The 22,227-nt window shown below is 33.5% G+C and overlaps 1 protein-coding gene across 2 annotated transcripts in view; it reads right to left on the bottom strand.

The window, feature by feature from the left end:
- Pex7 (peroxisomal biogenesis factor 7) overlaps positions 1-22,227 on the bottom strand; it is a 100,630-nt gene that overhangs the window by 75,044 nt on the left and 3,359 nt on the right. The window contains exons 3-8 of one of the 2 annotated variants that reach the window (XR_016316319.1): positions 15,256-15,438; positions 11,591-11,776; positions 10,000-10,117; positions 9,707-9,791; positions 8,973-9,155; positions 6,628-7,703 (exon numbers count right to left, since the gene is read on the bottom strand). Coding sequence is in view for 1 of the 2 variants with exons in the window: in XM_089701220.1 (XP_089557346.1) it covers positions 8,990-9,155; positions 9,707-9,791; positions 10,000-10,117; positions 11,591-11,776; positions 15,256-15,438 (738 nt within the window). In the remaining variant the exon portion in view is untranslated. Of the gene's footprint in view, positions 1-5,494; positions 7,704-8,972; positions 9,156-9,706; positions 9,792-9,999; positions 10,118-11,590; positions 11,777-15,255; positions 15,439-22,227 lie in introns of those variants that run through there. The other variant, XM_089701220.1, reaches the window with a different exon arrangement.

The raw sequence follows: 22,227 nt of genomic DNA, 5'->3' as shown, positions 1-22,227 counted from the left end.
TAAGAGGTTTTAGTTTTACTGTAAGACATAGATCATAATAATTATTAATACATCTTTAATTGAAATTATAAAAACTTAAGATTACACATAAATAAAAACAACACCAATCGAATAATATTTTATTATTTATCCACCAAGTATTCAGAGTAATCCAATAACAAAAACTAGTCTATATATTATGTATTTAATTTACAAATATTACACAACAGTACCTATGCAGGTAAAATATACAGATTTATAAAAATGTAGAAGATAAATTATCTCAGGTAATATATAAATGGTGTCATGAAAAAGGAGTTATAGTATCTATTAATTTTAAAATCATTTTTATAATCAAAATTACGAAACGCCCGACAATATTGTACTACTCAAGAAGCTTATATCTTACACTGGAGATTGCACTATGACCATTAACTTGTCACAAGAAAATATAACCTTGAATGACGTCAGTGTTGTTTTTTGTCTCTTTCTGTGGGTGACCACACTGGTTTGTATATTCAGGATTTTTCGAAATAAAAAAAACTAAAAATCATGGTCTATAAATAATAACGACATATATTTTTAACAGTATTTATATTATAATATTACTGGTCAACTTACATGAATAATTATCATCTTTATATGTACATACCATTTTAATTGGTAGAGAATGATAGTTTTAAATAACGCTTGATAACTTTTGATCTCATACTACGATTTTGAAATGAGTGCTACATACATTAAAAGATCGTTTTGTTACTGTTACTCAAGCTTCAGTCTAAAACTTTTCAATATTCCAAAGGGAGAGTTGCATCGCTAGTGTTGATGTGTGGTAACGATATTACAGTTCTCAGAAATTCGTATGTCTTTCAGGAGCTGTACTTACGGTTACTAATGGTTTCATGGTGGTTAATTATAATATAATTAAAATTACTTTATCAGTTGAGACGCAGTAACAAGAATGTGGTAAATAAAAAGGTATAGCACTTTTCAAAAGGTATTTTTTTTTCTGGACCGTAATCCTCAGGCTTAAAATGCAAACTGCATATTCTGGCATGTTGATAAATTTTACCCTTGATAGGCACTATGGACAGCCATTTATTTCTTTTTATTTCATTTTTGGAAAGCTGAAATACGTAAAACAAAAAAAATATTAGGTTAAAAAGTATAAATTTCAATGTAAAAAAGAACAAACCACAATATGTGAGTGCAATACCGATGTCGTGTGTTGTTTCATTACTAGTATAAAAAAATTTAAAATGGTGTTCTAAATGTTCATCATAATATTGTTTAGCAATATAATATTATCGTCGCTATCCGTAAAAACCCATCATCATGGTTACCTTACTTGTTAAATTTGTTTGTTGAAAACTTGTTGAAAAATGATGAAAGTATTAGGAAAAGAACTTATTTAACATGATTGCTTAGTAAAATGATGATAAATTTGATGATTTTTGCCATTAAAATGATTCTAAACAGGTAAATGCACGAGTATTAAGGAATATTGTAAATAACGTAAATATACACTTGCCTGTAAAATTATAGGCCAGAATTTGGTGTCCAAAAACTTCTGCAATTTTTCACAATGCAATACATCTATACTAATATTATAAAGAGGAAAAGTTTGTAAGTATGTATGTATGTATGTATGTATGTATGGTTTTCACGCAAAAACTACTGGACCGATTTCAAAAATTCTTTCACCATTAGAAAGCTGCATCTTTACTGAGCAACATAGGCTATATTGCATTTTCAAAAAAATTAGAGATCCTTACCAAAAATGCAATAATGTAACCCAAGGTGTAAAAAAATCCTCAATAAAACTTCTGTCATCGCGTGCGCTGTGGAATCTATTGAAGATAGAACAAAAAAATGTTCTACGGTATTATAGAATGGATCAATATCTACAAGAAAGTCCACGATACCATATGTCCATCTTCAGTAGTTATGGTACTACAACAACTTTTTTACGTTTTCAAAGTAAATAGAAGTGCCGTCAGTAATCAAACCATGTTATCCATACATATATATTAATCCTTATCCCATTAAATGATGTTTTATTATAGACTGTTTCAATACCAGCAAAATACTTTTTAAATGAAAAGAATTGGATATTCCATTCAAAAGATATAACGAATTTTTAAAAGTGTCAATCTACAGAAAATAGTAGGTATACTGTTCGAGCAGGCCGTAGTGCGGGGGTCACGGAGGAATTCTACCAATATGCGTCTTGACGGAACACAGTGGGGTTTTGGTCGGTAGGAATCCGACATAACCCACGGCCCCTCCCCCGGAGGCCGTGGGTATCTATGAAAGATTTCCCCACTAAAAAAAAAAAAAAAGGCCGTAGTGCGGGACGGGGTAAAGGTGATTTTCATGTGATTAAAAATTAAACCTATAGTCCGACCTATAGTAGACTTTTCACTGTAACGATATCGCTATCTATGCGGGTGAAACCGCAGGGCATTGCTATCTAATATATATTATAAAGGCGAAAGTTTGTAAGGATGTATGGATGTATGGATGTTTGTTACTCTTTCACGTAAAAACTACTGAACCGATTACAATGAAATTTAGCACACATATAGAGGGTAACTTGGATTAACACATAGGATAGTTTTTATCCCGGAAATCCCACGGGAACGGGAACTATGCGGGTTTTCCTTTGCAAACGCGGGCGAAGCCGCGGGCGGAAATCTAGTTATTAATATTCGGAAAATATTTATTAAATACGCAACAATATTAACTTAAATATTCGAAGCGACGCAATTTTTTTGACACTTATGTCATATTGTCAAAGTGAGAGTTGCTACAATTTTATTATGGTAACTACCCATAATCAGGGAATATCGCTTTTTAATAATTGGTTCAGATACTTATTTTATTTAGCATAAATAATAATTGTCTCATCCAACAATGCTTCTGAATGACGTTTTTGGCAATTTATCAACAAACTCATGAACAAAAACTATCCTTTTGCACAGAATATTACAGCATACATAGTAGCCTTGGGAAAACTTCGTATTAACAGTGGCAATACCAAGTTAGGTGTGAAAGTGATAGAACACAACAATTTTCTTGTTACACGTCAAATGTTCGTACCGAAATCTCCAGTGTATAAGATATAAGCTTCTTGGTACTACTACTGTATAATATAATAAATTATTCGCGTGTCTCACGTATTACAGTTTTGTTCTTCTTATAAACGAACACCTTTCTTATGGTTGATTAAGGGTTGATTCGATGTTTAAAGTAAATAAATATATTTTATCATTTATTACCCGTATAACATCAATACATATAATCCATACTAATATTATAAATGTGAAAGTAACTCTGTCTGTCTGTCTGTTACTCAATCACGCCTAAACTACTGAACCAATTTTCATGAAATTTGGTATGGAGATATTTTGATACCCGAGAAAGGACATAGGCTACTTTTTATCCCGGGAAAATGACGCAATCCCGGAAATCCCACGGGAACGGGAACTATGCGGGTTTTTCTTTGACTGCGCGGGAGAAGCCGCGGGCGGAACCTAGTAAATTATATAATATATTTATAGTCTTTATAAAAAAACTGAAAAAATCTAATGATCATCTTAAAATCATTGAAGTTAAATGTTTAAAATAATACAAAAATATAATTCATTCCCAAACACCATCAATCAACTTTTTATCCTATAATATTATATATTTAGTAATCATTGTAAGAACTCACAGCTATAAAATGATTATTCCATAATGAAGAACTAAACTGAACAATGAATAAAAAGAAACAGAAATTATTTATAGAATATAAAAAAAATCGCTTAACTTCTTGTCATCTATTGTAACTAAAAATAGTACATACTTTATAACCATGATTGTTTTTTTTTACTCAATACAGTTTATAATAATATTTTTGCAAATTCTATTCTTAGTTTAAATGTAATACGACGTAAAGGTACCTTGAAATAGAAAAAGAGCGTGTGTGCCGAGTACACATGTCAGAAGTGAAACTTCTTGGGCAAGATTCAAATATACGTCGCCTTACTCTATGACGGTATTGCCTTGACGCGACTCTCAACGCGAATAAAGAAGTTCATAAATTCAAATATGTTGTAATACTTTCGAACTCAAGGTAGAAAAGCTAAATTAATTCACGAAATTTACTTTACACCTGAATTTGACCAAAAATACTTTATATGGGGGGCATTTCACGCCAAGCGGGCACAGATTTCAGGGTCAGGTTTCAGATTTCGGTTATATCTTAGTATGTTACACCTGTTTATATCCTCAGTATGTATACGAAAAATTTTTGCATTTAGAAGCTTAGTTTTCAAAATACAGGTCTTTGAAGATGTCAGCAAGCGTGAGGTATGGGGGACTTTGAATATAATTATCAGTTCAAGAAAAGTAATTTTTAAATAAATTGATGACTGAATAATATACCCCATGAAATAAACTTTTTATGCTCATATTTCGAATTTTGAATTTATATTTAAATTCCTTAGAAAAATAAAAATTTATTTTTCTTTGTCATTTTTTACAAACTTTGCGTATTTTTAATTTTTTTAAAGATCATTAAATAAATAGCTTATATTATGTTTAAACTTCATGCAAAGTTCTAGAGTGGTCATCGCAGGACTTTAGAATCTACATGTATTATGATGTCGAAGCGCGGCAATATCCCCATACTAGCGCTTAGTTGGTTAGCGCACCGTACTGCAGTATTTATCTCATTATAGTTAGTTAATAACACCGTTTCAGGTTTTAATAAGATTTTATAGTGGTAAATAACAAGCAAGAAAATATTACTTTAGTTTTCTTAAAAAAAAAATATTCAGTAAAGTAATATGACATTTTTACGACTTTGAATACGTATATCTCGTCAATTATTTATTTTAGCATAAAACTTATATATAATCCTCTAATCAATTTTTAAAGACCTATCTGTTGACACTTCATTTAATTCAAATTTCTAGAATTTATTTTTTGTCCCCGTTTCTATGAATATTGCAGTGCGTCGCGCTAGGCGCTAGTATGGGGATATTGCCGCGCTTCGACATTATAATACATGTAGCTTCTAAACTTCTGCGATGACCACTCTAGAACTTTGCATGAAGTTTAAGCATAATATAAGCTATTTATTTAATGATCTTTAAAAAAATTAAAAATACGCAAAGTTTGTAAAAAATGACAAAGAAAAATATTTTTTTATTTTTCTAAGGAATTTTAATATAAATTCGAAATTCGAAATATGAGCATAAAAAGTTTATTTCATGGGGTATATTATTCAGTCATCAATTTATTTAAAAATTACTTTTCTTGAACTGATAACTACATTCAAAGTCCCCCATACCTCGCGCTTACTGACATCTTCAAAGACCTGTATTTTGAAAACTAAGATTCTAAATGCAAAAATATTTCGTATACATACCGAGGATATATACAGGTGTAACATACTAAAATATAACCGAAATCTGAAACCTGACCCTGAAATCTGTGTCCGCTTGGCGTGAAATGCCCCATGGTGTACTTATGTACTTACATAAAAATTGCGCTGATAATAAGAATAAAAAAAAAGACGTGTGGCACTCGGGGACTGCCGCGGTAAAGCTATTGCATGCTATGCCTTCAAGCCACACCTCCGTACCCGTCGGAGTGGGGAGCGTGAGGTTTTTCGTTACGGAATTTCTCGATTCGGTCCCCGCGCTCAAGGCCCGCGATAGAAGCTATGCAATAGCTTAAAAAATAATGTTAGGAATGATATATTTTCTGTATCCATTGCTTTCAAATAATTTATTAAAATTATCATTTTGTTTTTTTTTTCTGTATTTTGACGATTCAAAAGCTTAACTAAATGTAGTTTGAATAATTATTGAGTTTGAGTTTAATATTGACAGAGAATCCAATAATGTGCTGGTGATATAGTACATAATATTAGACAATAAAATACTATGGTATAGGTTACACATTACAAATAGATTAATTATGTACAAAACAAGCAATTATCGACATTTATACAATTATTAATAAAAAATATTTATTATATTAAACGATTATACTGGAATGCTCAAATTCATTTTATTTATTACATTGAAAAATTATTAATATTCTGTTATTATTAATCTATTATATGTTACGGTGCGTTTATATCAAACGAGAAAAGGCGATTGTGTGTGAGTGTAAACAGGCGTAGAGCATTATTCCGTTGTTCTTAGTGCGTTGGAAAATATTCTATGCAATTTTTTAATACTTATTTTATTACTGAATACAAGTTTTCGTTTACTCTAAAAGATCACGAAAGAATGCTCTTGCTCTAGCTCTATGTTCGTTTGATGAAAATACACCGTTATAGAAGAGCAAATAAATTAGAATTATTAAGTTGCGACTTTTTATTAAATACTTACTAATATAACAATGTTTGATTGTTTGTCTTTCTCTCACGTTGCTACTCAAAATACTCCATTTTGATACTTTATGTCGCGGTATAACATCTCATTTCTATGATAATTTCTTTTAACGAATAGGCGAAGCCACGGCCGGAAAGCTAGTTTAATTTTGTAAATTGCATAAAGTTTAGCTTCGTAACATATTTTCAAAGTTAATAATAACAGAATTACAATAAAATACAACAATAAAACAGACGATACAATAACCTTTAACAGGCAATAAAAATAGCTTAGAAAGACTTACATCTAAAAATTATAAAATATTTAACAAATATAAAATTGTATTTACACTCCAACCACCGAAATTCATTCATTTCCCTGTTTTTAATTTCCATTCCCAATATTTTAACAAATAATAACAAAAAACATATTAGAATAGATTCGTAAAAAGGAATGAACATTAAAATTATAATAAAGATCTCGTTAATAACTCAAAAAAATGCTGGATTTTTTTTCAAAAATTCAGTTAGAGTCATCCATGGGGTGCTTTATTTTTTTAAATTAATTTAACATATTTATTATGTAAAAAAGTGTTTTGTTAAATTGTCGTACTATGAACCATTACACTGACAATCGACTATTAAAAGGTTGTCAAAAACTGTCCGAGTGGCGTTCTATAAAACATTCATTAAAATGAACACCTTATTTCTTGGCAGTAATGTTCAAAATCCATCGTATCTCTCATAATAAAACTCTGCCTAATACACGCGAAAGCAGAGTTTTGTTCCGGACAATTTTTGACCATGATTGAGAGTGTAATTGTTTACTATGCGTCAATGGTTCTATCCCTTTCACTCTCAAGTTATTTTACCTAAGAATGAAAGAAACAGAGTGGTTACTTTGAAACACGATTTCAATTTCATAAGCATGGCGCGGAGACATTTCAGTAAGTTTTAAGGAGACTTTTTATTAAGTTTACTGTGACATCACAAACATTACACTTAGAAATTATTTTAATACTTATTGCGGTTTTGGCTTATGACGTCACAAAGCTTCCTCTATTATTGTCACATTGATTGAAATTAAGGATAGCCACCTCCTATGTAGATGAATATCGAAACATGTGATTATCGAATGACGTCATGACTTCATTTGGACTTTGAACTGTATTCACTACAGTCTGATGACGTCAGAACTCTAAATCGTACATTGAACATTCATGCTTTGATATAATTCAACAAAGAATAATTATAATACAACTAAAACGAAACCAGCCAACAAAATATTCAACCCTCCACTTGTTTCCACAGCCTTAGACGTCACAAGACGGTATAAATTCCCAGACGAGATCTGAAAATAATAATGTTTTAAACTTTAAAATACATACCTACAGTAGGACAATTATAGTTTATTTTTTATTTATTTTTATTGAGATTGAATTGGCAAGTTATCAATTATCATACATCATAAAATGCAACTTTACAGTAGAAGAAATAACGCTTCACCGTGATTAACTGCCTTCAATTAGTTGTAGATAATTTTTGTGGTACCTATTCCTTTGTCTATAAGACTAGACGTTTGTTATTATGTGTCTTTTTGTCATAAGTACAAAATATGCAATCAAACGAAATATAACCCACAGATAGAAACAATAAAGTCGTACCGCACGCGGGGGTACGTTTTTACGTTACGGGGGCTCAATACGCAGCCAGCAAATATGAGCTCGGTTAAAAGTAGAAGCCCTGGACAAAAAAAAGTGCCGGATCTTATCTAGCGGCTCGCATCCGCGCTTCACGTCTCAAGGACTTATGCGGGTAGAAACAATATACAGGGTGTCCCACTGTTGGTATACTAAGCTCAAAGGAGGTTATAATTTTCCATACGCTGAGTACGTAAAAAATACTTATAAAATTCCAGACGCATTTTTTTTTCAAATAGATGAATTCTTAAAACTCTGTGTACACCCATAACAAGCAACCCGCCCAACTTTGCCACCAGCACGTGAGCTATCGTTGAAGATTATGTTTTCATAGACAAAATGCTCACATTAGATAAGCGGTATATGCCGGCTGCGCGAAGCTAGAGAAGAAAACATGGATTTTCAGGAAAAATTTAGCAAAAAATTTTTGACGTAATTTTGTTGTTTAAGTATTTTTTACGTGATCAGTGTATGCAAAACTACAAGTTCCATCGCGCTTAGTATACCACCCATAGTCGTCCGTCCGTCCCATATAGTGGGACACCCTGTATACTTGCTACACGCATCCCCCCGCTCAGTACGCCGCCAGCGAGCGTAGCGTGAACACGTGCACGAGCGAGTCCCACCCACTGCTACATATCCTATACTACGATACGATATCAAGACAGAAATAGACGCATTTTTTTTTTTTTTTTTTTTTTGTGTGGTGTCTCTCAATGTTAGCCAGAAGGGCTTCTACATTTTAACGCGGACGCGGGGGTGAACTGAAGGTTCACCCTGGTAGCGACATGCACAAGGGCGTCCCCCCTTGACGGGGACCACGAACCTCGGCTTGAGCTGTCGCTTGAGTGGAGGAGGCCAGAAGGGCCCTAATCGGACGGGAAATAGACGCATGCGGGCAAGAAACAATATATACTCACTGCACGCCCGCCCCCGCTCAGTAGGCCGCCAGCGAGCGCGGCGTGAACACGTGCACGAGCGAGTCCCACCCGCAGTCGGCCACGCGGTGCGGCCGCAGCGCGCTCCAGTCCAGCCCGTACGTGAACTCAGAGTGATGCCGGATCGTTTCTAGCGGCTCGCAACCGCGCTTTACGTCCCATATCCTGCAATAATTGAATTGCATTAAAACAGATAGATATTGGAAAAATATGAAAATGAAAATATTTTTTAAGCTATTGCATAGCTTCTATCGCGGGCCTGAGCACCGGGACCGAATCCAGAAATTGCGTAACGAAAAACCTCACGCTCCCCACTCCGACGGGCGCGGAGTTGTGGCTTGAAGGCATAGCATGCAATAGCTTAACCGCGGCAGTCCCCGAGTGCCACACGTCTTTTTTTTTATTTAAGTAAAATAACACAAATAGAATTACAAAAACAGGAATTTGGTGTACCTTATTACACATATCAATTTTAACCATATGTGCATTATCATTGACCCATTCCCGACAGGTCTAAAACTAATCTTCTAAACTTAAGGACAGTCAAACAGGACTTTATTTCGTTCGAAGTAAACTCAATAAAGACCTCACCCACTTTTCACTGATAAATACAATGAGACATAAGGTATACACTGTATCAAAGTTCTATATAAATATCAAATAGGTAGTTAAGAAGTTTAGTAATACGTCGATTTGATTTAATAAACAATTCTTACCTCGTAGTGAAATCATATGACACAGCGGCGACTACTGAAGACGCGTGTGGTGAAAATTGGACTCTTCTTACAGCGCACTCACAACCTGGGAAATAGTATAAAATATTCAACTACCTACATGATTTCGAGAATAATAATTTATCCCTTCATCTTAAGATTTAGCATTTTACAGGCACATTTTGTAAGTTTACACGAATAGAAAAAAATAGAGTATGAAATTCAGGATTTCCACAAAAAACACTTTTTTTGTATTAAAAAACCTTAATCATTCATACAAAATTCTAATATCATACCTTTAAGCGTGAACATAGGTGCTGTAAGTCTCCTAAGGTCCCACCCTCGAATGAGTCCATCAGACCCTGAAGTCGCTAACACGTGCGCCTCTGCTTTACTCCAATCACAGGATAATACCTGCAATTTAATTTTATTTGATAAACTGTCTGATATATTTATCAAGTAAACTCGAAAGATAACAAATAATATTGAAATTGGATCAAAATTAGAAAAAGAAAAAAAATGGTAATATAGTTGGTGCATACTAAAAGTTATGCCAATATTCTTTCAGTATTTTATTTATATACGTTGAAAATACAGTGTGTCCGGACATGACATACCGATATTTGAAGGGCCTATTCTCCAGGTATTTTTATCGACAATTCAACCCCTCTACAGTCCCCTACCTCACCCCCCTCAAAATGGTATTCGAATTTTTTAAAGTATGTTTCATCACTCTTATCAATTAAATTTGTTTAGTGGTCCCTAGAATAACTTGTTATTGTTCAAATAAAACCAAATTTAGTATTTTATGACACTCACTTTCGAAGTTATTACAATTTTCATAAATTCACTATCCGAATTGATAGGTTTGCCATTTTGAGGGGGGTGAGGTAGGGGACTGTAGAGGGGTTGAATTGTCGATAAAAATACCTGGAGAATAGCCCCTTCAAATATCGGTATGTCATGTCCGGACACACTGTATATACAAAAAAAATCTACCGTTATTCAAAACTGAACCTTATTGCAATGCCATAGGAGCTAACCTGCGCTTCATGCGCTTTCACAACCGCCACTGTTCTAGAAGGTTCTGCACAGGACCACAGCTTCAGATGACCATCGCCGGACATACACGCTTATGTCACCGGAATATGTAAACCAGTTACGAGTGACTACACACAAAACTGAACCTTATCACAACCGCATAGAGCTCACCTTCGCATAAATGCAAATTTCAACGGGGAGAACGCGGCAATATAGACCAACTGCGAGTGACTTCTAACCAAGCTACTTATTTCTCACAAAACTGAACCTTACTCCAACACAATAGAGCTCACCTCCGCATCATGTGGCTAAACAACCGTCGCTATTCTAGAAGGTTAAAAAAAACTCAAAACATTTATTTATTCAATTAGACTTCTTCTAGAAGCACTTTTGAAACGTCATTACATATTTTTAACATTTACCACGGTTTTGTTCGGCACAAGACCACAGCTTAAGTGATTATGTACCGCAACCTATTTAGCTACTAACCTAACATACAAAACTAAACCTTATCACAAGTATATAGAGCTCACCTCAGCATCATGTGCATTTACCACCGCCGCTGGTCTAGAAGGTTCTGCACAGGACCATAACTTCAGGTGTCCATCACCGGACACCGACGCGAATATCGCTAGTGAGTGTGAAAAGCAGCTGCGTGTGACTACGTTCCACAACCCAGCTATCTATTTCACTATTAACCTCACACACAAAACTGAACCTTATCACAACCACATAGAGCTCACCTTCGCATAGATGCAAATGTCACATACCAGCTGCGAGTGACTTCCTAACCCAGCTACCTATTTCACACACAACTCAACTTTATCACAACCACATAGAGCTCACCTCCGCATCATGTGCCTTAACAACAGCCGCTGGTCTAGAAGGTTCTGCACAGGACCATAACTTCAGATGTCCATCACCGGACACCGACGCGAAGGTCGCTGGCGAGTGTGGGGAAAATGCTGCCGTGTAAACCAGCTGCGAGTGACCCGCGAATGTATTGAGACATGTTTCCGACTCGGGGTCCCACTGAAATGGTTGGGGAACGTTAGACACATAATATTATCTAATGCGATTTTTATTCTTAAATAAAAATGTGTGCGTGTACTAGTGTACACACGTAAGAATTGAAACTTCTTTATAACCTTATTTTTCAAAAAATAATTTACTATATGCAACTTTACAGAAATACGTCGAATCACGCGTGCTATAGATAAAAACAAGATGGCGCGTAAAGGAAAAATGTCACGAGTAACGAAAAAATGTTACTTACACTAAATTTTTTTCCAACCCCGATAAAGAAGTTTCACTTCAAAATTTCTCATTTATAAACTCAAACTGAAACATTTATTTATTCAACTAGATTTCCGCCCGCGGCTTCGCCCGCGTTTTCAAAGGAAAACCCGCATAGTTCCCGTTCCCGTGGGATTTCCGGGATAAAACTTATCCTATGTGTTAATCGAAGTTACCTTCTATATGTGTGCTAAATTTCATTGTAATCGGTTCAGTAGTTTTTACGTGAAAGAGTAACAAACATCCATACATCCATACATCCATACATCCATACAAACTTTCGCCTTTATAATAGTATTAAGATTAGACTTGTTCTAGAAGCAATTTTAAATCGTCATAACATATTTTAACATTTACCACCGATTCGGAAAGCAGTATCTATGGAGAAGAACCGGCAACACAATATACTTAATGTTATATGCATAATATGATTCATTAACCTCATATAGATTTATCAATTTGTTGGGATATCTATGTCACCGTCATCTGGTTGAATGCGCTATTTGATTGAATGACAAGCGCGTTCATTCAATCAAATATTATCTAGATCTCTCTCTCTCTCTATCTACAACAGCGATTTACCTATGGTATAAAATAACCCATTGACCACCGAGCGGCCCGATCGGGCCGCGACACAATAGATTTTCTATTGTGTCTGTGATTCCGGGACTGAGGGAATAAAGGCAAACTTTAAACTATTATCGATAGTTTCAATGATAATATTATTATTTGTAAGACTGTTGGTTCAATGCACAAAATGTATAATTTATACAGGGTTACTTGTAAAATCACCAGCAACCTCGCAGGACAAGATAGCTAACATCATAAGTAACAACATTTGTTCTACGACTTTTGATAATTTGTTAGATTTTATTTTCATACAAAAATAAATATAAAATATTCATTTAATTTTCCGTTTGAATATTATAAACTCTACGCGCATCCAAAAATTACGTAAACAAGAAGCAAACGAGAGGGGAAAGGAGGCGTCGCGTCGTCCTTTCGATAATGAATAGAACATAGACTTACAAATGTTAGGAGAGTACAATAAAAACTTTAAAAAAATCATTTAAAAATAATGTATTGCGTTATGCCAAAAGTCGTAGAACAAATGTTGTTACATATGATGTTAGCTATCTTGTCCTGAGAGGGTGCTGGGGCCTTAGACAAAGTAACAATTACAAAACGATAACGAAGTTAGAAATCGCAAAAATGTATGGGATTGACATTAGATAGACCACGTGATCTAACGCGGCGTATGTCAATCCCATACATTTTTGCGATTTCTAACTTCGTTATCGTTTTGTAATTGTTACTTTGTCTACAGGCCCTGGTGTTTTACAAGTAACCCTGTATAAATGAAAGAAAGAAAATGCGCTCTTCATATTATGATACAAAATAAAGTACATCGATAATATCGCTATGCCGATACAGATAACTATTATTTAACATACATCTTGCTAGTACATAATTAGCAACTTTGTTGCTGGTAGGTACTGTGATAAAAAAATTACATCCACTCACTCACTTGCATTATTGAATTGCTCTCAAATTACATGCAATATAATGTGACTATTTAGAAGCTAGTCATTAGAGCGAGTAAATCAGGTTATTTTACATAAATTTGCATAAGTACTGTGAATTCCATAGAGCTCGTATAACAGGCAAAATACATATAAACATTTTTTCTTGGTACCTAATAACTATAAGTATGACAATTTTATCGTAATTTCCATTTTTTTGTATGGTGCAATTATATGGATTAGTGATTGGTGATGAGTTCGTGTACTTTATGCATATCTAAGTCTCAATTTATTGATGTTTTGGGATTAATTCATGAGAGAAAAAGTGAGAAAATATTGTTAGTTAAGTTAAGTTTCGTTAAAAATTAATAGTTCATATTTACAAAAAAACTTATTAGACACTTCTTTTATTACCTATTTAAAATTTTAAAATCGGTAAAAAATATTATTTACTTATAAAAAAAGGTTTAGATTTTTTTTAGTTATTCTGCCAGCATAACGATTTAACTCAAAAACTACTTGACTGATTGGATTTTTTTTTACTATTAGAAATCTGTATCTTTATCGAGTCACCTAGCGGCTTAGTATCGCAAACACCGTTAGTAAAAATACACAATACTTATACATTATACACTAATATTGTGCATTTTAAGCACTTGCCTTAATTCTTATTAGATTTTTATTTTACTATAACTGATTAGAGTGGGAAATGCCACAGACTATAAAGGACGCCACGGACTGTCGTTTGATTTCAACGACAGTCCGGCTAATTAGAATCAAACATGAAAGACCATAGAGATTAAAAAAAAATATAGAATTTTCTTTAGCCTTATAACAATTGAGTGAATAATAAATAACTATTCACAATCGAGCGCGAAAATTTCCTAAAGCAAAACTCTGCCTACGCGTGTGTATTGGGCAGAGTTTTCTAATTAGCGATACAATAGACTTTAAAAATTATTGTCAACGAATAAAATGTTATTTCAATAGAATTTAGTAGGCAACTGTTAAGTGAATGGTTCATATGAAGTAAATGAAGTCAAATCAGTTCGTCCAAAACTTTTATCTTTATCGATATTGTATACAGAATGACAGATTTTTTTTATAATAGTAATGTAAAATACATCATAACTCAATCTTTATTGTTCTTTAAATGTAAATTTACTAAACATCTTTCAAGAATTTCAATGAATTACCAGTTTTATTTTAATACAATATATTAAGAAATAGAAGGTATGACCCAGCTGAAATGTCGGCATATTGTTTTAATTTATAAAAAAAAAATTATAACGGAAATAACCGAACAACCTATTATCTGAATGACGTGCATGAAATAAAATCACTGAACCACTCATGACTCAAGTTTTTAAAAGTATTTCTAATTTTCCTTTATATATTCCCGTTAATAACGGAAAAAAATGCAATGTTTAAATACAGTACAACCATAATGTTTCAATTAAGACTGGATTATTATTAGACAAACTATAGTATACAAACCGAATACCAAAGTAATACCTATCATACATAATTAAATAACATCACAAACAATTGAAATTTACTACACTAAATATTTACTAAAAATATTTAATAAAAAAGCATAAAACAATCACGCACCCAGTTGAAAACCGAACACCTTTAACTCATAAACAAGCAACATAATACATAAATTATTTAAAACAAAAAAAAACTCACCAATTTCACCGTCGTATCCCAACTCGCGCTTAACAAATGTGTCCGCAACCAGTCCACAGAGCAGACTTCACTCCGATGCGCGCGCAGCACACGCAGCGGCGCCGCGCAACCCACGCGCCATACTATGACCGTACCATCGCCTGAACCACACGCGGCGACGCTGTCTGACGTGCCAGACCATGTCTGAAAGAGATTTTGTACATTATATATACAAGAATAACAAAATACATTCAAAACGCCTATTTTGACAAGTTTTATGATGCCTAATGTCATAATCAAGCCCATTAAATAAAATGTAAATGGGAAAGGTCCCGCGCTCCCCACGCGCCACACTATGACCGTGCCGGATCCGCACGCGGCGACGCTGTCTGACGTGCCAGACCACGTCTGAAAGAGATTTCGAACATTCTAGATGCTAATAGTTGTAATAGGCAACAATTTTTAACACAGTTTCAATAGGATTTCTGATGCCGAATGTATGAATCTGGCCAAATAATTTTATGTCAATGGGAACGGTCTCGCGCACTCCAAGCGCTACACTATGACCATGCCGTCGCCGGACCCGCACGTCTGACATGCCAGACCATATCTGAAATAGTTTTGTAATATCCTAGATACAAGATACTTTATCTAACCAACATAATTTATATGAAATGGCTCCTATAACAGTTTTGAAAATGGCTACTACTATGATCTACTTTACTAAACCTTGTCTACTCTACCACATTACTGAATATTCAAAATGGTATATATGCAAAACAATATACAAGCATTTACTACATTATCACATCTTCAATATTTCATATTCCTTACCAAGTGAATATGTGTGCACTGTGCATATTTAGATACTTGGTGTATCTTATATGTAATTTACTTTTATTTATATAATATACACTAGCTAAAAAACCCGGCTTCGCCCGGGAGTTGATATGAGATGACGTGGTAGAGTCGAAGTAAAAAAATAAACAATGACGTAAAAAGTAAAAAAAAAGTTTATTGAAAACGTTTTCTCATTATTTACAATACTTGTTTATAAACAACATTTTTCATTTTATTGTCCGGAGTATAATATATACATAAATTTTTCGGATTTCCTACTCTTGAGCAAGCTACATATAGCGGACCGTGAGAGAAGCAGGATTCTTTGAGGTTAATGCCACAACATTATTTTAAAGTTTGCCCTTGCGCTTTGTTAATTGTAAAACTAAAGGCTAATTTTATTGGAAACTGCAGTCTTTTAAATTGAAATGGCAATTCCGAAGAGATCAGAGGTATTCTAGGTATAAATACTGTCTGTCCTTTGGTCTTTCCAGAAATAAGTTCAGCTTCAATGATATTATTCGATAGCTGTTTTACGATCATTCTAGTTCCATTACATAATTTTGGGGAGTTGAGATTTCTGAGTAGTATGACGACGAAGGCAGTGTAATGGCATTCCTGGTACTTGTAAAGAGTTTAGAAATTCAGTGGGGAAGTTTTTCGCTGTTCAAATTAAACTAACTCTGGTGAGTGACACCGGGCTCTTATATATTCAGAGACACTTCAGAGTGCTAGGCTCTAGAATATTCGAGAAAATTTGAAAATATTCTCACACCTTCTAGAGTATTCTGGTCATTATCGTCCGCCATAATAAAAGGTTCTATAGCGGTAGCATTTGTAGTAAAAGCGCGAAATTTAAAAACCTAAATTAATGTTTTGAGAACTAATTTGGATAACTAATTTTATGTCGCTTTAACTCCAAAATATAAGTTAGCTAATGACGTATAAATACACAAAATTTAATAACTTTATTATAGCATCAAATTAAATTTAAGACTTTATTGAAATTGGAATTTTAAATTTCATGTCACTACTACACATGCTACAATTGCTCGCAACGCTTTTGGAAATTCAACCCAAACAATCGTTGGCCTGAATGAAGTTCAAATATTCGATAACAGATGGCGCCACTGCACTTAATTTCCAAGTTGAAAGGTCGGAAAGTCCCTTATATCTTTAAAAACATGCCCTTTAGATTAAAACGGGAACTTTCTTGTTCGAGGGGGGATAAAGGGCTATCACACCACATAAGTCCCTTTATCGTGTCGGGACTCCTTTTTAAGTTTTATCGGCACGCACATTTTATCGACTTAGTTTTATTATATATATAGATATAACAACTCAAAACACATTTACATAACAAGGCTTCTCTGGGAAGCCTAATCCTAGTAAATTATTATTTTAACTTTGCTTTATATAAGCATTTAAAATTAGTATCAGCACATAGCTTACTATAGTCACATGGTAGATGGATAAGATAGCCTATACATTATTCAACATAATACACATACACAAATGCTGTACGGGTTTAAAAATATAACCACATTTTAAATTTTTAGGTTTATGAATTACAATAAAGAAAAGACTGTAATTTAGTCTATAATAATTTGTCACTTTCTGGAATATATAATATCAGAATGTTGTAATATAATATGAACTGCTATAAGCCCAACTACTTATAGGGACTCTGACCTTTACAACAATTGTTAAAACTGTAGTTATTCCCTATGTTTTATTTATTTTGTATATGCCAACTCAAAACCCATAGATACATTCACTAGAAGAGACTGAAAAACAATTTAAAGCCTAGAAAGATGTAGAAGACTAATTACCTGGGTACATACTTATTTACACAATCATTCCCTCAACATAACATCATGTTTTTAAAGTTATATACCTACCTAAAAATTAGCCTAAACAAATACTTACGAATTTAACACACAATTATTATATAGTTTATGTAAAACAGGTTGTTAAAACCATGTGGTTGAACTGAGCAAAATTAAATGAAGGTAAATCTATACATATAATAAAATCGTAGGAAAGTCAAAACTGTACATTGAATATTTTTTTAAAAGAATACATAATCCATGATCTATAATCGATATAGAAGCCAAAAACATAGTTTTTAGAATTTTTGTCTGTTTGTCTGTTTGTCTGTTTGTCGGTTTGTCTGTTTGTCTGTTTGTCTGTATGTTTGTCCAGGCTAATCTCAGAAAGTACTGCACGGATTTACTTCAAATTTTGCATGAATATTACTAACAGGTCGGGTCAGGCTGTTATATACATATTATCATGCTATCACCTTCGGGGGAGGAGCTGTGAACCTTTATTTTTCTTACGTATTCCGTGTACTACGACAGCGTACAATATAAAGACTCATGTTTAAATGTTGTTTTTGAGTAAGCCATGCTATTGTCTACCTTTACACTATAAAAACTACGTCATTTAAGTAATTTTGGCAGAGAAACAGTATAATGAATCTTAGTAGTATAAAGACAAATTTAAAACAGCGCCATCTATGAGATTTCATTAAAATTAAATCAATTTACACGCTAAACGCTCCTTGGAAATTCATAATTTAAATATTATGATGTTGGTGAGTTTGGTTTTTTTTTTAAAGTTAAATAAATAATTCATATCTTCCCAGAGTAAATTTCAGGTGCGCATATATTTCATGTGAATATACTAAATTTTTATAAGTGAGGGTAGATGTTTATTATTTGATGTTAGTTACAGTTATATAGGTAATAGACGTAGTATTTGTATTCTCTTTGGGTAATAGTAGATAACAGTGATTGTGTTCATTGGTTACATTTTTAAAAATCTTCGGCTTTTTTTTAATTTTCGCCTTCTTGCGTTCCCACAAAAGGTAAGTTGTAGCTTTTATATTTATTGTTTTTTATAATTATATAGTTAGACTCATGTTTTTAATTAGTTAAAGTTATGACAAAATAAGAAAATGATGAAATTTTATTTTTATCATGTATAACTTTTACAAGACTATATTATACGCCCAAAGAAGGTCACTTTAGTTCTTGATAAAACTTTATTTGTTAGTAGCTTTTTATTAAAATTAGGTACACTTATCTTTTGATTTTTTTTTATTTACAGATTCAATGTTCATAAAAATTGACGATTGGCGTGAGGATGTAGTGGAAATTAGTAACCTTGCGCGTGGTCAATCAATATTCAATACATATTATAATAAAATTCTAGAAAAGTGATGTCTGTACAATGAAAATATGTAAAAAAAATAGCAGGGGTTATTATTAAGTCGATCTCAAACCCAAAACTGTAGTTATAATTTTTTTTGTCTGTTTGTCTGTATGTTTGTGCACGCTAATCTCAGAAACGGCTTATCCGATTTAGATGCGGTTTTCACTAATATATTGTGGTAATCTTCATTTAATATTAAGTGTTTATTTCATGTTAATCGGTTTGTAAATAAAAAAGTTATGACCATTTAAGTATTCACGGCGAACATTTGCAAAGGCATTCTATTGTACACTATACAGTGTACGATAAAACGTAAGTTATCTGTTATACGCTACAGTAATTATTCCTTATAAATGTCCAGGTGATCATATCGAAAGTCCCCAAGGGTGGGGGGGTAAGCTGAGGTAGTAGGGGGGGAAGGGGTCAAATTAGAATTATGCTTACTTCTAGGTAAATTTTATACATAAAATGTCCTTTAAATTATGTCGTATTATATTTTTAACCCCTTTTAACCATTTTTAACCATCAAAAAGATGGGTGATAAGTGTTTGACCGCTATGTTTGTCTGTTTGTGCCACCGTAGCTCGCTAACAGGTAATACGAATTAGATGCGTGTTAGGCAGCATATTTTCCGACGCTGGTTCTTAGATAAAGTGTATCAAAATCGGTTCATCCATTTATTATACCTAGGTATATAGAGGTAAAAGTGGGAATGTGGGAAAAAATATTAGTTATATTTTTATCCAATTCGGTTTATCCATTTATTAGATTACAGCGGTGAAAGTGGGAATGAACAATAATCGAATGTGGTCAAATAATATACTCAAGTGGCATATCAAAATATAAAAGAGCAACGTGTTTTATCGAAATCGGTTCATCCGTTTATTACATTTAGGGGTGACAGTGGTTAGATAAATAAACCAAATGGAGCATCAAACGACAGGATATGACGTGTACATATAGGTATAATTAGATAATAATTATGGTTTACATCAAAATCGGTTCTGCCATTTACTAGGTGTGGAAAGAGAAGGGTTGAAAGTCTGTGAAAGAAGAGGGGGATATGGGAGCGAGAGGATAGCCACAACCTGGAAATTTTGAACTCTACTCAAAGCCAAATAGGCCTGGCCACAGTATTACCATATTTCCTACAGTAGTGCGACGAATGTACTTGTGCAGAGAAACGGAGGGGAACTGGCGGGGGGTCGGGCGACGCGGGCCGCTTAATGCAATCACGCTGAGTTTGCATTAACTATCGCGAAAGGACGACGCAGTCGTATTTTTTGTGTAATAATTTTATTATACATAGGTACTGACATATTCTATTATGGCGCGCAAAAACTGTTCCGTTTGCGGATGTAAATCTACATTGAAATCCCAGAAGGAAACAATATTTCAGAAAGATTGTATTAATTGTATCTGTTGAATTAAAATCAAAGCTATGTACATATGTTGTCCTCATTATTTTCTAATCAGATTGTACATCCCAATGCGAATGCATAACTTAGTTAAATGTTATAATATACAATTAAGAACATCCAAAAATAGTGTCCACGTAAATATTTAGCAGTGCAATATCTGTAATTATATATTTATGAACAAATAATTACATCAGATTAAATAATCGCAATTATTTTGAATGTACATATGAATAAATGATTTCATCATAATATTAATAATCACAATTGTTTTATTTCCCATTTGTTGCAACCCTAGCGTATTTTCGTGTGGCAGCGTAAGTACCTACGCTGGCGGCGGCATCGCGCGACATCAAAGGCGATTCCTTACTGTAGGAAATAATATTGTAATACTGTGGGCCTGGCTCTTGGCAATTTTTTTCCTAAAGATACCACTTCTTTTGCCACTGTGATCCATTACAATTTGTGCACGGTTACGGCCCAACTTAAAAGATGTCAAGGAGCAACAAACTTATAGATATCAATATGATGTAGGAATGTAATATGGAGGTAGAGGTAGGTCTCGCTCACTTGAAAATATCACATGAAAATAAGAAACCGAAGTTAAAAATTTAAAAATTAAAAAGAAAAACCCAACGCAACGAAGGAAAAGGAATAAATTATAATTTTACAAACTTCCCGACGATCTTTAAAATTAAGTACCATTATAAAAAAAATATAATTGTATATGATATTATGATAATGATGGTATGGCAGCCCCGATGACTTTGTTTTTTTTATTTTTATAAATATTTAAAATGGTATTTATTTTTAAAGATCTTCGGGAAGTTTGTAAAATTAGTGAAACTTTTATTACATCGTCTCAAACTTTTTGGTCTGTGTAGCGCATGTCGCATGACGGTCGGCTGCCGAGTAGGTATAAAGCAGTGTTCGGAGTCATTATCGTACAAATACGATAATTTTGTGCCTAAGTTTCACTTTTACCGTGGTTTCATAAAACCACACAACATTTTTTCCTTTTTCTATGCACTTTTCTTCGTTGCGTTGAGTTTTTTTTTTATTTAATTTTTATTGCACGGTCTAAACGGTTTAGTTACTACGGCGTGAGACAGGAAAGATCTGAGCGCTGAGACAAACGTCAAAACGCAAAGGAATAGAATCCGCTATCGATACTAATTATTGTCTTAAGCGTATGATGTTTTGATAAGGATTTGTTCACCTTACCAACGACGACGACGACCACGAACAAAATTTTCATCCAGTCGTAATTTAACAAAATTGTGCAAAACATAATTAAAAATAAATTATTAAAATTTCCTGTCGTTCTGGTGATTGGAATTTTTATTTTTGAGATCAACGAATGAAAAAATAGATTTTTCGTAGAAACGGTTATATATATTGTCAAAAACATACATACAAGGAAGGAAGAAAAATAAATTTGCTCCCTTCCCTCCTGGTGCCTAAAAATAATATGACATAATTTAAAATAAATTTTACGTAGAAAATTAACTAGGTA

The sequence above is a fragment of the Colias philodice genome, chromosome 11 (genome assembly GCF_061535455.1).
Source record: "Colias philodice isolate Cphi_HAF_F1 chromosome 11, ilColPhil1 Martin Lab GWU primary, whole genome shotgun sequence".
NCBI classification, from domain to species: domain Eukaryota; kingdom Metazoa; phylum Arthropoda; class Insecta; order Lepidoptera; family Pieridae; genus Colias; species Colias philodice.
Note: the sequence above shows the minus strand (reverse complement) of the source record. Positions and strands in the feature narration are given on the sequence as shown.